General features: G+C 37.6%; 2 protein-coding genes across 8 annotated transcripts in view; one reads left to right on the forward strand and one right to left on the reverse strand.

The window, feature by feature from the left end:
• The window catches only part of CYB5R2 (cytochrome b5 reductase 2), a 41,750-nt gene that overhangs the window by 645 nt on the left and 24,543 nt on the right, over window positions 1-16,562 (forward strand). Inside the window, exons 3-9 of one of the 3 annotated variants that reach the window (XR_010884087.1) lie at window positions 432-504; window positions 3,208-3,314; window positions 4,490-4,619; window positions 6,056-6,139; window positions 6,826-6,911; window positions 7,562-7,661; window positions 9,864-10,065. Coding sequence is in view for 2 of the 3 variants with exons in the window: in XM_067296164.1 (XP_067152265.1) it covers window positions 432-504; window positions 3,208-3,314; window positions 4,490-4,619; window positions 6,056-6,139; window positions 6,826-6,911; window positions 7,562-7,661; window positions 9,864-10,036 (753 nt within the window). In the remaining variant the exon portion in view is untranslated. Of the gene's footprint in view, window positions 1-431; window positions 505-3,207; window positions 3,315-4,489; window positions 4,620-6,055; window positions 6,140-6,825; window positions 6,912-7,561; window positions 7,662-7,757; window positions 7,842-9,863; window positions 11,606-16,562 lie in introns of those variants that run through there. The other 2 variants (XM_067296164.1, XM_067296165.1) reach the window with 2 other exon arrangements.
• PPFIBP2 (PPFIA binding protein 2) overlaps window positions 11,195-16,562 on the reverse strand; it is a 106,656-nt gene continuing 101,288 nt past the window's right edge. For 4 of the 5 annotated variants that reach the window (XM_067296160.1, XM_013957872.2, XM_067296162.1 and 1 more), the window contains one exon: window positions 14,555-16,323. In XM_067296160.1, the coding sequence (XP_067152261.1) occupies window positions 16,126-16,323 (198 nt within the window). In that variant the 3' untranslated portion in view covers window positions 14,555-16,125. Of the gene's footprint in view, window positions 13,721-14,454; window positions 14,521-14,554; window positions 16,324-16,562 lie in introns of those variants that run through there. The other variant, XM_067296163.1, reaches the window with a different exon arrangement.

Here is a 16,562-nt window from a genome sequence, read left to right on the forward strand (position 1 = left end):
TTCAAAAAAAAGGTTGGACTGATTTCTCTGTGTGTTTAAATCCTAAATCGGAGCCATGTTTCTCCCTTGGTTGCTGTCTGATGTGCATCAAAGGGAGATGAGCCCAGCAACCTGTGCTTTTGCATGCTGTGTCTTGCCTCTGCTGCAAAGTGTGAAATGTGCTTAATGGCCTTGGGTAATAGAGAGGATTTACATACTTTGCTTACGTAAAGATGCTATAGGGATTGCAGAATCAGGCGAAAGTCACTCATTATTGAAGAGGAAAAGACTTGGGCTCTAAAACTTACTGTTTAAACTTTATTTTCAAAGCCATTTCTGCATCCCTTCCTTGCATACTGACAAAGAACAGGTTCACCAAAACATACCATGTTGGTTTTGAGATTGATTTTTGAGGGTGACCTCATTTTGTATCTCCTTGTTTTTTTCATTAGGAAATTAGTCATGATACTAAGAAATTCCGGTTTGGGCTACCTTCACCAGATAATGTATTAGGATTGCCTGTAGGTAAATACTGAAACATGTCTCTACTTTTATTTATGATTTTAGGATTTATATCTCTTTTCATAGCTCTAGGTCCTCTAATTTCCTCTCCAAAGAAGACGGGAATTTAGTGCTCAGCAAAGCAAGGAGTTAAAAACTGTATCTGAAAGCTACAATGTCAGAGGGAAATGTTAGATTTCACTGTGGGTCATATTTCTTATCTTTTGTGTGCACTTTATTATTCTTGTGCTAAGTTGTGTGGTTTAGTTTTAGAATGAGAATAGTGAAACTGAACTGGGGCCTGAATTACCCACTGGTCAGGACATAAACAGGGTGGTGTCTGTCCAGGTTGTTAATACTTCTTATATACATTCTGTTTTTGGTCTGTGGTGCCCTCAGTTGGGTTTGTACCTTAGCTGTAATAATTATAGTAGCTAGCAGGTGCTTACAGTAATATAGCTGTAATAGAATGGAGACCTGAGGAGGTTGCCCAAAATGTACTCTTGCAAATTGTGTTTGCTGCTCCCATGTGCTGGCACTGCTCAGAGTAGCTGGTTGGAAGCTGTTCATGGATATATTACTGTTAGCTGTACTCATGCTTTTGACTAATACAGTTGCACCCTTAGATGAGAAAGAACAACTCTTCTGCCTTGGAAGCTCGTAAATAATGTATGCAGAGCAATGGGGAAAATATGATTACTCTATGTAAAAGATGCTGCGATGTTCAGAGCATTTTCTGTGCATGCATTTACCTTTGTTTTATATATGCCTCCAACTTTGGCTTGCCTTCTGTAGCATAAAGTTAATTTCGGACTGGGATTGGCACAGTTTTCTGTGCCCTGAAAAAGTGGTGGCACTGAACCTTGGACCTTAAATTAACTGTAATCTATGTAGGGGCAAGTCTCCCTTTTTGATCTGCAAATGTGGCAGATAATGTAGGCCTGTTTGTCCTGTACTGTGCTTGACAGCTTTGCTTGCTGTATTGCAAGCATCCAGGTCTTCCTGTTTCCACGCTGTGAGCACATCCTTCTTGCATGCTGCCTGTCAAGAGCAGCAGTCTTTCTTAAGGCTCTCTTTTGGCTTGTATGGGAAAGCGTAATTGGACTGTCTGTGTAACCAGACAAATGGTAAATGAGTATGAGAAGTGCTTCACAGTGCGTGTTTGCACTTGTCCCAAGTTTATTCTTAAGAATGTTGGAATAAGATCCTGAAACTTTACACAAGCCAGATTGCTCTCTGGGGATTTTAGCCTTCTGCTTTTTACCAGGATCATTTTGCTAAAAAATAAAGTATTTTCTGATGGCACTGTTCCTACTTTTTGTTTTTACATATGACCCTGTAGATTAATGCCATTTGGCTGAGGAGATTAGTTTTGGCAAGGTGTTTCAGATCCCTTACTCATCAGAAATAAACAGGTACCTTTAGAGACTGCGTGCTGGAGCATTAGGCTGGTGAGTTAGGCACTCTGGGGACAGCAGTGAGCAGGGATACAAGTTCAGTGCTGCTGTGGAAGCAGCAGCTGTTAGTTAGGTCATGTTCCTGCAGTTATGGAGACAGGAGCTGTGGTGAAAGAGTGTGGGCCAAAGGCTTTGTTCATGATGTCTTGGTGCAGAATCTTTGGGAAAATTTGCTTTGAGAAAGTGCTGCTATTAGACCATAATACTTACTTTTTATATACGTGAACTGATGCATCCTTACTTTCACTGTGTTAATGTATACATGAACAGCAGAACTCAAAGCGTAGTCAGTGCTTGTGAATGAGCAACAAACTTTTTGTATTACTATTTTATTGTAAATTTCCTACTTTCTAGTGTCTTTTCCTTGATTCTGTAACATACTGGTTCTCCTCTGTTTTCCTGTGTTCCAGAAATCGGACTGTTTCTGAAAAAAGAACAAGAGCTGTACTGACACTTACCAAGCTGGGTAGCAGCACTAATCCAAATCCTACATGTTCATTAGTTAAATACCAAATCTATTTATAGAATAGAAAATCCCACAAAGTAGGTGCTATAAGGATGTTATGTGGTTGAGTTTCCAGAAAGTATCTTTGATTATAAAAAACATGTGTTTACACCAGAGGAAGTGTAACATGAGGAAGTTAATTAGTAAAATTTTGTTCCCTCAGCTGACTGCCTGTTTAAAGTGGAAAAAAGCTATAGAAGTTATAGTTATTAAATAGATTACTTTTTCAACAGTACATATCTGGTGTTAATACATAATACAAAGTAAGGTAACACAAAACAGTATCACAGTGTCTGTTGGGGAAAGCCAAACTTACCGTGCCAGACAAAATTTTTTTGATTATCTATAGCAGCCTTTGGGTAACAACTAGTATCTCTTAGGGACAAAAATAAAGGAGATTTACCATGTAGTTTGGTAGTTTGTTGTGACTGGAGAAAAGAATCAGCTCTTTGGCTCTTATTTTGAGGAGGAGCGTGTACACGTGCATGTGTGATGTATGCTGTGATAATAATGTGCTATGAAAATCATGGATTGTGCAGCTATTTACAGAAACTTTTTTTCTGTCTAGATTCAGAGGCTAGGTAAAAGTAACAGAGAATAGATGTTTGATACAGCTTTTATATTGTAAAGATTTTTTCCATCATTGCTTGTGTTTAAGGTGTTAAAATACCTGTTCTTCTGTCTTGTCTTATTCTCTAGGTCTGAAAAAAGTTTGAAACCAGGGGATGAAAAATAGATAATGAGATTTTAATTCTTTCTCCCTAGGCCAACATGTTTACCTTTCTGCAAAAATCAATGGTAATCTGGTGATCCGAGCCTATACCCCAGTTTCCAGTGATGAGACAAAAGGTTATGTTGATTTAATTATAAAGGTAAATTTTGGGTTCCTTTAATATAGATAAATTGCTAACTGGATATGATGACTGTACAAAGGTACAAAATTATTTTTGCCTAGAAAGGAAAGTGTTTTACTTCAGTGAAATGTAGAGGTTTTTTTGATTGATCTTCTTTCACATACGATGGCTTCATGGCAAACAACTTGTTCCACATTATCCTTGAAAAATAAGTTCTGTCTTGTAAATCTTCCTGTCACAAAGAGGTAGCTGAGGTAGGGAAATAGAGAAAGGAATCATTCCTTTGGCGATACTGCAGGAACTTTCCTAGTATTTTTCTAGCAACAAAATGAACAGTGATCACTCTCCCTTAATCTGGCTATGCTGCTACTAATACTTATTGCTAATATGTAGCTGTAAGTGGAAAACAGATCAGTAAGACCTGCTATCTTCCCTGACACTAGAGAGGTTGCAGTTGTATGTCTGTAAGCTTCAGAAGTTCTTTTAATGGGTTTATTGATAGTAATGGTGGGATATAAATTGATGGGTTTATTGATAATAAGCTGCCATAATTATATACTCTGGAATACAGAAGCAGGGGAAATCTCTTAAGGTAGAGAATGCAGGATGATCTGATCCCAGGATTTATGGATTTTCTAATCCTTTTGTAAGATTGAGTTTGTCCTTAGGCTTTTTTCTTCTGTTTCTGTTTTTTTTGTGTGTGTGTGTGTGTGTGTGTGTGTGTGTGTGTGTGTGTGTTTTCTCTGTTCCTCATGTTACAGGTATTGTGAATTGTTGTTAACTACTTAATATTTCCAGTATGCTTTGAAATGTGAAAAGGTATCACATGGTTGGAGCCTCTGGGAAAGTCATGAAAAGAAAAAGATGCAGCAGTGCCATTTTCAGAATGAGAGATTACAAAAATGGGGTAACACAAGGTTACTGCTGGAAGAATAGTGAAATGAGGGCATAGTACGTAATCTGCCTCCCACCTACTCCTGTTAGCCTGGCTATTAGCAGAGGGCATAGAAACATGTGCATGACAGAGCATTTTACTTATTTTGGCTCCTTCCTATTGCAAGGCACAAACAGATAACAGAGCGAAGAATGATCTCAATCCCAAATTTCAGACCTGTAATATATTATTCTTCAGTTTGTAGTATTGCCTACAGGAAAGATAATGGATGACATCATAGAAATTATTATTTTTACAGGTCTACTACAAAAATGTGAATCCCAAGTTCCCAGAAGGTGGGAAGATGTCCCAGTACTTAGACAACATGAAGATTGGGGATGTTATTGACTTCAGAGGGCCAAATGGGCTCCTTGTCTATAAAGGGGCAGGTACTGTGACATAAATTTGGAAGGTGGGAGAGCAAAGGGGAGGAACTTGTATTGGTTATTTTCAGAGGTGTTTTTTAAACTTTGACAACTTTGTAGACAATTTTTTGAACAAAATGGAAAAGAGAAAATCCACATCTTGACCAGCTGGTTATGAAGGGAAAGAGTACTTGTACTACATACTTGTACTAAGAATACAAGTACTCTTAGTTCTTTCATTCCTGTGAAATATAATTCACAGGAAGTATAATTAAATCTGAATAATCTGTTGTTGCATATCACTGAGAAGACTGTGTTGGAAATAACTCGAGCATGTATACATGGAGAGAGATGTTCCAGATGCACCTTAAGCTAGGGAGATTGTGGCCTAAAATGCCCGTCTGGGAATCTCAGCCTTGTTACTGAATAACCCACTGACTGTGAGCCAGCTCTGTTTTGTTATTAAATCAGGTTTGAGTTGGCTGGGAGGGAATGATAAGTTTGGAGAAGTAACCCTCTTTCAAGATACATGTAAAAGACCAAAAGATTTTGCATTGATCTTAAGAGGGATTTTGCACTTAAAGTTCCTACTTCGGGGTGTAAGTGCTCAGTACTTTTTTGAATCGAGAGCTTTTATGATGAATAATACACTGAATCCATTATATGTCAGAGGAAACCAGTGATCCATGTTTTACAGATGTGCCTTTTTTGCTCTGCTTTGGTTGCTATAGAGTAGCTGGGAAGGCTTGTTATTGGTTACGGGTCTCTTAAAAGATGATTGGATGTGTCAAATGCTCTTCACGTAGAATACTTTTCATGGGGCTTGCCACTTGGTTTGGTTCCTGGAGATTAATTGAATTACAGACTGTCTGATTTCATAACAGTTTTAAAGCAATAGCACACTCAAGTGTAGAGCAGAAATCAGCAAGGTCTTCTCAACACAGAATACTAGAAGGTAGTCACTCAGCTGACTGCCAGTGTCAACAGGGTCTCATTAGCTGGAAATGAATTACAGTAATAAAGAGCTTGATCGAAATGTGCAGGGCTGCAACATATCTGATTCTAATCTTTTTAGGCGTTCTTCCTTGATGCTGATTTAGTACAAATCTGTTGAATGTGGACACATATAAATGGCTAGATCCATGGCGCTAGTGTTCACAGTTGTTGAGTGTCATTCTAGGCAGTGATGTGGAAATCCTTGAGTCTGTTATAAATGATGCTGGGTAACAGGGAAAGAGTAAATTGGTTGTTCAAAGCTAGGATTGGCATATACAGAGACATAAAGTGGTTTCTACCCTTTGCGCTTAATGCTGTGCTGAGCGCATTCGGCATTTCCAGAAGATCTGTCCTAATTAGTTAATTGGTAGGCTATAGTGTTTTATTCCCATGGAAGCTTTTCAATTTTTTCCGATTTTTCTTTGGGAGGTAATTTACTTATAGCTTTTGAATATTTCTTCCAGGTGCATTTTTTATCAAGCCTGATAAGAAGTCTGAAGCACAGAAGAAGTTTGTAAAGCATCTTGGGATGATAGCTGGAGGAACAGGTGAAACTATTCTCATCATATGGAGGGTGACTCTAGAGAATGAAAAGATCTTCACGGATGCTTGTGAGGAGCATCGAACACTCTGTACTTTGGTAGCAGAACACTTTCCTGGTCACAGTCTAAGCTGTTCCCTGACACTGCTTGCACTGCTGCATGGATTTGATGCTTGAGTCAAAGTCATGTTGTTTAAGAGTTGATTGCCCTCAAAAGAGGATTTCCTTCCTCTTTAATCCTGAGATATTCAGAATCCGGCTTTTATTTCTTTTCACAAGTGTTTGGTGATATCAGGGCATTCTGGTGGCTTGAGCTCAGTGCTGGGAGGTAGCACAGGGTTTTCAGTCTTGATTTACTCTGTGACCTCAGAAAAGTCACTTCACCTCTCTAAGCTTTGGTCTCAATGAGAAAAAAATATTTTAGGAGTATGTTTTGAGGTTACTGTATGTGATAAAGAATGCTGAAGAGGGAAGCCCCAAATGCAAGCATGGATTTTGTTGTTGTTGTTTTTGAATCTATTTGTGATAACAAAACCTCCCAACCTCTACATCTGACATGGATTAGATGTTCAGAAGTATGTAATCCTGTAAAGAGTAAGCTCCCACTGAAGGAAGGAAACAATAAAACTTGAAACTGTAGCCTTATGTGAACCAAAGGAAACGCTTGTTTTTGAACTGCTTTATTTTGAACAGGAATAACTCCTATGTTGCAGCTGATCCGTCAGATCACAAAGGATCCTAAGGACTCCACAAAATGTTACCTTCTTTTTGCTAATCAGGTGAATATACCGAATCTTTTGTTTGTCCTTCTTTAATGGACCCCTTTTTTGCTGCCCACTGTGCTTTTGAAACTGATATGACATTGAATCCTGGAAAAAATACTGCTCTGCATGCAGCATACTCTTCAAGAGTCTCTGGATCTGTATTCAGTCATCCATTTATGACAAAATATGACCTGAGATGGTATATTTAAAATGATCGGTATGGGGGGAGAGGCAAGAACTGGTTATTATATAAGGTTCTTAATATAATGCCTTGGGTTAAAATGTGTTAAGGAGGAGAAACTGAATCAGAAAATTATCTGCGAGGCCCTTTTTAAATACTGCGTAGTGCTGTCATAGTTTCCACAATCTTCTTTCATTTATTTTGAATATTGCTCCTCATAGTTTCATTTAAACCCCCTAATTCCTGTATTGGAGGAGATAGTGTGAACAGATCCGTATCCATCCATTCATCTTACTCCTTCATATGGAGTAATGCTCGTAATCTGAATTTACGAACAAGTTTTATAGTGTATTGTGTAAGGGGAAAAAAAATCACTTTGTTTGGATGAGCTATCGTTGCATTTGTTCTTGCCGAATGCTAGGTGAGCTCATATTACAGGGCATCTCAAGATAGTTTGGAACTAAATAGCTGTCTTTTTTTGCAGACAGAAAAAGACATATTACTGAGAGGTGAGCTAGAAGACATCGCTAAGATGCATCCTGATCAGTTCACACTGTGGTATACCCTGGACAGACCTCCACAAGGTAGGCTACTGATATGCACTGGGAATGCCTTTGCTCCTCACTGTATAAAAGCCACAGTTTCACTCTTGTTCAAGTGGCTGTTACTATATCTTCTAGTCTTACGCCATCTTTAAAAACAACAAGCTCCTCTTCGCCATCACCAAAAGCCCCTCAGAAACAAACCCCAACACCACATCTGGCTTCCTAAACCAGGTAGGCCTTATGGGTAGAAAAGGTAGACCTAATGATTAACTCTTTTTTTGGATGAGACACGTGTTACTCAATGGATCTTTGGATGTATTTCATAAGTGTCAGTTTCTTGGACTTTCCAGCCAAAGTTACAGTTCTGCTTTGGGCTCCTCTTACTAGAGCTGAATCAGGTTATGTTACCATTTTGTTTAATTAAATTGCTTAATACTTGAAAATTTTCACATGTACATCTTTGTATTTTGCCACAGCCTAGATTAGATTCTGATGAGATACAGCTGTCATGTGTATAGGTTAAAGAACTATGGGCTGGTCTCGCACTGAATTGAAAATGGAGGGAGAAGCAGAAATCTACTGAATCTCTTTTGGAATGTAGACATTCAAATTCACAGATGTCATAAATGATCTGAGTTCGACATAAGAACAGCCAAACTGAGTCAGACCAAAGATCTGTACCTTTGTCAGCAACGGCCGCATGTGAATGCATAGGGAAGAGCAATCAACAGGATTTGATACTCTGAGGAGATCTTATTAACGTGTACAAGTATCTGAAGGGAGGGTGTCAAGAGGATGGAGCCAGACTCTTTTCAGTGGTGCCGAGCGACAGGACGCGAGGAAATGGGCACAAACTGAAACACAGACACTTCCATTTGAACATGAGGAAATACTTTTTCACTGTGAGGGTGACAGAGCACTGGAAGAGGTTGCTAAGAGAGGTTGTGGAGTCTCCTTCTCTGGAGATATTCAAAACGCGCCTGGACGCAATCCTGTGCAACGTGCTCTAGGTGACCCTGCTTGAGCAGGGGGGTTGGACTAGATGATCTCCAGAGGTCCCTTCCAACCTCAACCATTCTGTGATTCTGTGATTCCAGTCCTCAATTGTTCTCAGTTCTGAGCCAAATACATGTCTACATATATAGACAGTGGACAATGTCAGTGAACTTCTTTTCTATGGATTTACTGTCTCTTCCTCAGAGCCAACATGAACTTTTGGCAGTCTGTTATGGATTTAACACTTCTGTGTGATGAATGACTTCGTTTGCTTTTGCCTCCTCTTGTGTTGGAAGAGAGCGAACAGATCCCTCCCAACCCTCTATATGCCACTCATTTTACAGACATCCCATCCCATAGTCTCTTCTGTACTGAAAATTGCTGGCATTCCCCACGTAGCAGTGACTCCATACCTTTGCTCATCCTTGTTGCTTGTTGTTAGTCTGTGAACCTTTTCCAGCTCTGCTACGTCCTTTCTTGAGATGATAGGATCAGAACTGCATGCAGTAGTGAAGACATGGGCAAAGTGTGTTTTTTCCTCTGACATGCTTATGTTCTCTTGTCCTTTCATAATACTTCTTAACATTTGATTTGTCTTTTGCCTGCTGCTTTTTTCATAACTGCAACATATTGCTCCTGATAAATTGGCCTAGAGTGCACAAAGTTTTATATGTGAAGGTAGGATTATTTTTTCCTACCTGGCTTGCTTAAAATGGCAGATAGAAGGTATTATAGCTTGAAGTCATTTTGCTTTTTTTTTCATCAGCTCTTTGCTACACTGAAGAACTTCTATCAGACTATGTCACCTCACCACTGGATCTCTTTTCCAGGTTTTTACAAATGTGTTGAATGACACAGGTTTCAATACCTGTCCCGCCACAACTGCCCCCCTGGGTGACCTCTTTCCATTGTGAAAGCTGATTTATTCTTCTTTGTGTTTATTCCTCCCTTCTGTCTAATTTCAGTTAAGTATGTATTTTTTTTTTCCCCGCAGAAAGAGCATTGTGTGTTCTGAAAGTCTGCATAGACCCTTATCAACCAGATCCTTGTTGCCATATGCTTGTTATTTTCAAATGGGACCACTAGGTTTGAGCTTAGTGAGAGAGTAAACCTTATCTTTGCTTGCAGTAATGTGGCGTAACTGTACTGATTCTTCAGCTACTTCATGAACACAATACACACACTTAAGAATAAGCTTCAGACTGTACAAAGATTCAAATTAATAGTGTAATTTCTTTGTTTCAGATTGGAAGTATAGTTCGGGCTTCATCACTGCGGACATGATTAGAACCCACCTCCCTTCCCCTGGCAATGAGACACTTATTCTGATGTGTGGGCCACCACCTATGATTCAGTTCGCGTGTCAGCCCAACCTGGACAAACTAGGCTATCCCAAGAGCAGCACATTTACTTATTAACACTGATGTCATGTGCTACCTTTTCTTAAGTAAGTACTGCATATTTTCAGCTTGAACAACTGGTATGTAACTGCAGTTTTTCTCAGTTCAATTTCTGTCTTTTAGCTGCATGATTACCTTTGAGTGTTTTAGTACTAAGAAATTCAGAAATAATCTTGAATTATGTGTGAGTAATTTAGACTAACTTTGTAAGTTAGTTTGAAAAATTATCACAGAATTAGAGATGTAACAATTTAAGTATAATTGGAGGGGTAGGACAAAGCTGAAACCATTGGTTTGTTAATTGGGTATGGAATTTGAGAGGGTTATAAAAGTGGACTGGGATTACAGGACTGTGCTCTACAGATAATTTTTTACTGCATCCCTGTGAAAGTGAGAACAAAGAGGAGTCTTTTTTTTTTTTTTTTAAATGCTATTTTGCAGTCCTTTACCAGGGACTAAGCAAAAAGTTGCAGTATATCATTGAAAAAGTGTGTTGTGTAATGTGCAAATTGCTTTATCAGTGTAATGGAAATTTTCTTTAGTGTGAAATTTATTTAGGAGGACTATATAATTTCATGCTATCTTCTAACAGTCTTAGCTAAACAGTCACTGCTGACTACATATGGAAGGTCTGAATTGCATTTACAGGCATGAATATCCAGTGATGTTACATCATTTGAATGTTTTTCTTTACAAGGGTAGTGCTTGCTCTTTTGGCAGTTTCAGAAATTTCCTTTGCTTAAGAGAAAAGAGGGCTTCTTCCTTCTTATTGTCAGTTATGGTGAGTCAAACTCTGCTAATGTCTCATCTCAGTGTTTTCGCCATAGAGCATTTGATTTTCCACCTTCAGTACCTGCAGTACAGCACATTCATACTCGGGGTTTATTTTATACTACATTTGCCTTAAGGTCTGAAAAAAATTCCTGTGACAGGAAGCTTGTTTCTTCAGATGCTAAGGCACATGTTTACTACATATTTTTATTCATCTGAAGCAAAAACAATGGAATTTACTAGGTAAAATTTGGCATGGTTTAGTACTTCTTCAATTATATTTGTAGCAAAAATGCAAAGACACAGGGATTCAGCTTCTGCTTAGGTTCAGACTGTCATTCTATCCCCAATAAGAAATCAGTCACTCATATTTGTGTTAGAATCATTACACAGTCAGCCAAGAGATGGAGGAACATCCAGAATTTATTCTTAACAGTTAAAAAAAATTAAGCATTTTTTTTATTCTTGTGTTATGCTAACTAAGATTTCTTACTATGTAACAAGGAACAAATCAAAAATTGTGTAGACTGAATATTCACAGCCAAGTTAGCACAATGACACAGTGAGTTATAAATACATCAAAAGAAATCTGCAAATCTGCTTGGAATATCCCAGTGATATGAAGGCTGTCCCCAGTCAGAGCAGCTTATTCTATTTATCGTACTTCAAATAAGTCCACTGCTAAATTAACCTGACAGATTATTTCAAATGCCCACAGTATGTGATCTGGTAACTAGTGTTGATTGCATTGGTGGATTAGAGATGTAATTGACTGGTATGTTTAGTACTTTTTAATAAATGTTTTTAGTCTGCTGATGTATAGACTGATTTCTGATTCCTTTGAATTTTCAGTTATTATTTCACCTTCCAGTGACTGAAAAAAAATAGCCTTAATTCTAACTCTTTGGACAATAAAAATCACAAAAAACCCATGTATTTAACTTTTAAAATCTGATCTTATAGTGCAAGATCTGTCATGAAAGGTTTTACAGTGAGTGGTAGGTATCTTTAAAAAGTCCTGCGGATAGCTCTCAAAGAGCCCTTGCTGCATACTCTGAACAGTACCTGAGATTTCCCATTTATTGGAAAGGGTTGTGGTTAGCAGTCCACCTGCCCTCGGGCTATTTTAATATGTAAATTGACACCCTGCAGCCAGAAAGGAGAGTTTAATGCAAAGCAGCTATACACATACTTATTCTTTGCTTTACAGTCAGGCAAATTTCTTTTCTGGCTTTTTGCTACTTAGTAAGATACGCTGTTGGTACCTTATTAATACACTTGACAGGCACATGTCAAACAAGGCCATGAGTGATTGATGCCATAAAGGAATCACTTTCACCCTTGAAAAGCTCCTCCAAGTAAGTAGTTGCAGGCTATATTTTCTTCTATTACAGAACTGCAGTGCTGCCTAGCTCAGTAGAAAAGCAGCAGATCTATTTTTAAAAAGAAACATAATCTTTTGTTTCATTAAGGTCATAGCCTGATGTTCCCTAGTCACATTTTATACATCACAGCACAATAGTATTTGTCTCCTATTGTTAAATAAAGCACATACTCTATGAAAACCTACCTGTAGCTGGAGTGAAAAAGAGAACTGAAGTGTAACAGCAATATTGTTTACAAAAATATTCCCAGTTCTCATACAAAAGTTGCAGAGTGTTTCTACTGGTATCTCCAGTCCTGAAGGCTGTTCGTAGTCATGTTTAATTAGTAATAACTATGGAAAAACAGCAGACTAATTATCATCTCTGTCTTCCTGAGGACCTGTGTGGTGTTTCATACCAGCCAGATATTTCTCAACTGTTTTGACTGTTCAGAAGGCTCATACGAGCATCCTGACAGTGGTATGTGTACCTTACTGCAAGCCATTTTAGAGAAAATGTTAAATTACAGAAAGAACCTGTTCAGTTGTTCTGGTTAAAGAAAGAACTGTTACTAGTTAAATAATGGATCATGCTGCAAATTCTGTTGCGCTTACTCCACAGGAGAGCGGTGAACACCATTCTGATATTTTAAATGCACATTTTATGGTAGCTGAGTGTTGTGGTTGCTCCTTGATCCACAAACATGTTGGTACTCATTTAAAAATCACACAATTTAAAAATTCACTTTCAAAGAAGAGCCAGTTTTGGCGTCCATCCATTTTCCAGGTAGTCCTGAAGTTAACATGACACTTCATGTTGTATTTGTTCAGTACCTTTTACCTTTTGAGTTGGGTAACAATCTGTGAACACGATTGTCATCCTCTTCCTGATAAAATCAAGGGCTTGATGAATAGTCTGTACACTACACTCAGAGAGAAAGAGAGGGCAGGACATGTGCTAATAATGAAAGGGATGCAAACTTAAAATCCTTTTATGGGAAAGAGTCTCTGGCCAGACTGCAGTAACAGTTTAGTAAACCATTACAGCTGCACTCCCTAGCACCTCTCTGAATTTCTAGGTGGTTCTGATTGATAGCCTACATGGTACAATAGAATATTAATGATTCCTGCACTGAAAGTTAATTATAAAAATACAAAATTATAAAAGACCTTTCATATAACAGTACATAAACATACTGTGTAAAAGAAGATGGAATAAAAGGGTAAAATATTTTGCCACTCTTGGCTTTCCAAACTCTGGATAGGAAACAATTTTGCACCACTTTTCTTTCCTAACACCCATTTCACATAATATGGAAAACTGTGTGGAGGAGAGTTACCTGTAAAGTGTTGCTACATTAGCAATAATAGATGCTATATGGTAAGTCTCATTGACAGAAAAGAGCTAAAGCTTTTCTGCACCACAGCATCAAGCTTCTCCGAGCCACCCCTCTGGACAGGCATGAGGTATTAGTGTTGTTGGTCATGTTGAAACATCATCTCCAGTCTTCAAAGGTAGGTGTTAAAAATCTGCTGTCATTCAGCATTTCATCTTGACTTAACATATTCTGAGAAAACACAAAAAGATGTGAACCAGTAAGAATATTCAGCTAGAGGCCTATAGTTTGTTAAAGAATTCCAACTGTAATGAGATCTGATTCGCAACAGAGGGGGTTAGAGTCACACAAAATTAAAAGGAATCTCTTGAATGCAGCCTAAAATAGTGAAACTATTATTAGCTTGGGGAAATTCTCACAGAGATTGTGTGAGACATGTGACTCAACTATGTTATGTAATTGTTCATTATGCCTTTCAGAGAATTAACTTTTTTTTTTTTAAATCAGCTGCTATTGAGTCAGGAATCAATGTAGTGATTTCTTTTTCACTGTATTTTAGCTCATACAAATTATCATCAAGTCTATACCTCTTTGCAAGACTGCTTTGACTGAGGCATGGATCAGTGGTTACTTACAAAAATGTTTGAAAAATTACATATCAGTAATAGCCTTGTTTGCGTTTAATTATAAGCATTAAGGTGGATGAATATCTGTCACTGAGTCTAAGAGACAAGTAGAGTTCATGAACACTTAATTGCAGAAATGTAAGATAAATTTAGGCTTACTTTTAGAAGTGAAAACTCTTTTTTGGACTGTGACAGGGTAGCCAGGCTATAATGAGGTATGCATCAAGAATGCTGACCCACTTACTCTTTCTTAAGCACCACCAATAACAATCAACTCTCACTGAAAGATTCTAGCAGAATATGTTTTTGACTTTAAAACAAGAGTGAATTGGTACATACCGTAAGATTGTTTATGCCTTGAGAAAGAGCCCCTATTTGCATTACTGTTCCTTCTGAATGTTCCATCTGTAAAAGTATTCAGCAACTAGATCAAACCAGACATTATGTGCAATTTTATTCACTCTATGTGCATGTTTAGGAGGTATCTCCGACTTTACAAATGAAATTACAGTACTTTTAAAAACTCTGATTTCTGTACATTTCAAAAAGTTATATGTTAACAAAAATGCCTCCATGCTATGAAGTAGGTGAAAATGCATTTATGATGGGAAGAGTGAATCCTGATTAAGACAGACATATTCCGTGAAACTGGAGATCTAATTCACACAAGAAAATAAATAGCTTAACTGATATTATCAGTGAAGAGTAGTATTTTCCAGAAGATGAAACACTTAAGATACTTTTGATAGTCTTCCCCTGAATAGACAATACAAGTCCTTCGTGGCACAGTCCTACCAATTCTTACATTAAAGATCATCAGTTCTAGGGCATCGCGGTTTCACTGCTTGATCGCATATTAAGAAATCATGCTTAATTGAAAGACTACTGTCATAATGAAAGATCCAGTATTTTTCTAAAACTTGCACAACTGCATGTAGTAAGCCATAGGCTCAAAGTTAATGCACTCACGTACACCACTAAGCTGTGTAATGGACATCCATACTAAATTATAGTATGTCTGTTCAATCCCATCAGGATTTGGTACTCTCTACTTAGAAACAACACTTTATTTTACTAACAAACATGAAGTACATTGAAAAAGACAGTGGTTAGATAATGAATACAAATGTGATGTTAGATGCAGTATACCATGCAAATGAAAAAGTGACCTTCACAGTTAGTCTTTTCAATCTTGTGACCATTCTCTCATTAGATTTAAAATGTCATATCTCACTTAAGGTCACTGGAGATATGACAGGTTAGCCTAGCTGCCTCAGAGGCTTGTGTGAACTTTGTCAACACACAAGAATCAAGGGGCTCCGTTTTTCAGGGTTTACATCCCTTTACACAAAATTTTGCAGCAAAGTTGAATGAAGTTTGATGGGTTTTAGTCTTCATCATTTATCTGTATGATGTCTAGACACAGTCTGACTACTAGGTAACAAAACTGAATTATTCAAGTATTGGTTTATTAATAATTTTTTTCATTACTGATGCACTGTTTTTATATATACTGTTTAAGCATAATTATTTCCCACTGTACTTAATGAAAGAATTCAGTTGGGCACATTAATACGTCTGTTGAAAATGTACAGTCCAGTTGTATTTTAATATATAACTTGATACCTCTGTACAAATTAGTCTTGATAAATTTATTACATTAAAACCACCCATAAAGAAAGATAAAGAAAAAAGTTGTGTGCCATACTCATAGATTAGGAAAACTGGAAGCACAAAAGTCTTGTGTTTACTGCAGCCTCCACCTTAACTATCAAAATACATTGATCTTCGTAGTGTAAAGGTGTTATATTCCTGAAAAAGGGCTTGAAGATGGATGAGTTTATGCTTACGTTGATTAAAAAAATTACCCTGACCTTCTCAGTATAGAACTCTTTTCAAGTGTCCATAGCCAATACTTTCTCAATGAGTTCATGCGGCTGTAGCAGATATGCTAGCACTAGGTTATTTGCAAGCTTTGGAATGCATGGAGAGGATGAGATGAGAATGGCATCAGTCTGTTTGTCCCACCTGATCCAGTTTATCCAATTCCCTATCAGTGAATGGACCAAGTCTTTTGTATCCACCATAGTTCTTTTGAGTACCATTGGTAGCACCTGGATTTGTATCCATAGGACAAATGTAGTCTGTTGATTCATCAAATTTCTTTTTTCTTAAGTTTCCAAAATGTGAAAATCCAAGTTTCTTCGGCTAAAATGAAAGACAACAAGTTTTAAACAAGAAAAATTAGGTTGTCCTTTAAACATTCAGTTTCATCTCCTTTTTGATTTACTGCTTAGTTCAAGTAAGTGGATTCTGAACTAAACATTTAATTGTTTTCAAATTGGGAGTTGCAGTTAATTTTAAATATACTTAGAAGGAAACTTTATATAAGAAAAGACAGAAGGGATTGCGTGCTTATTTCAAAAGCAGATTTAAACAGATATGAA

Source organism: Apteryx mantelli, chromosome 4 (genome assembly GCF_036417845.1).
Source record: "Apteryx mantelli isolate bAptMan1 chromosome 4, bAptMan1.hap1, whole genome shotgun sequence".
NCBI lineage: Eukaryota > Metazoa > Chordata > Aves > Apterygiformes > Apterygidae > Apteryx > Apteryx mantelli.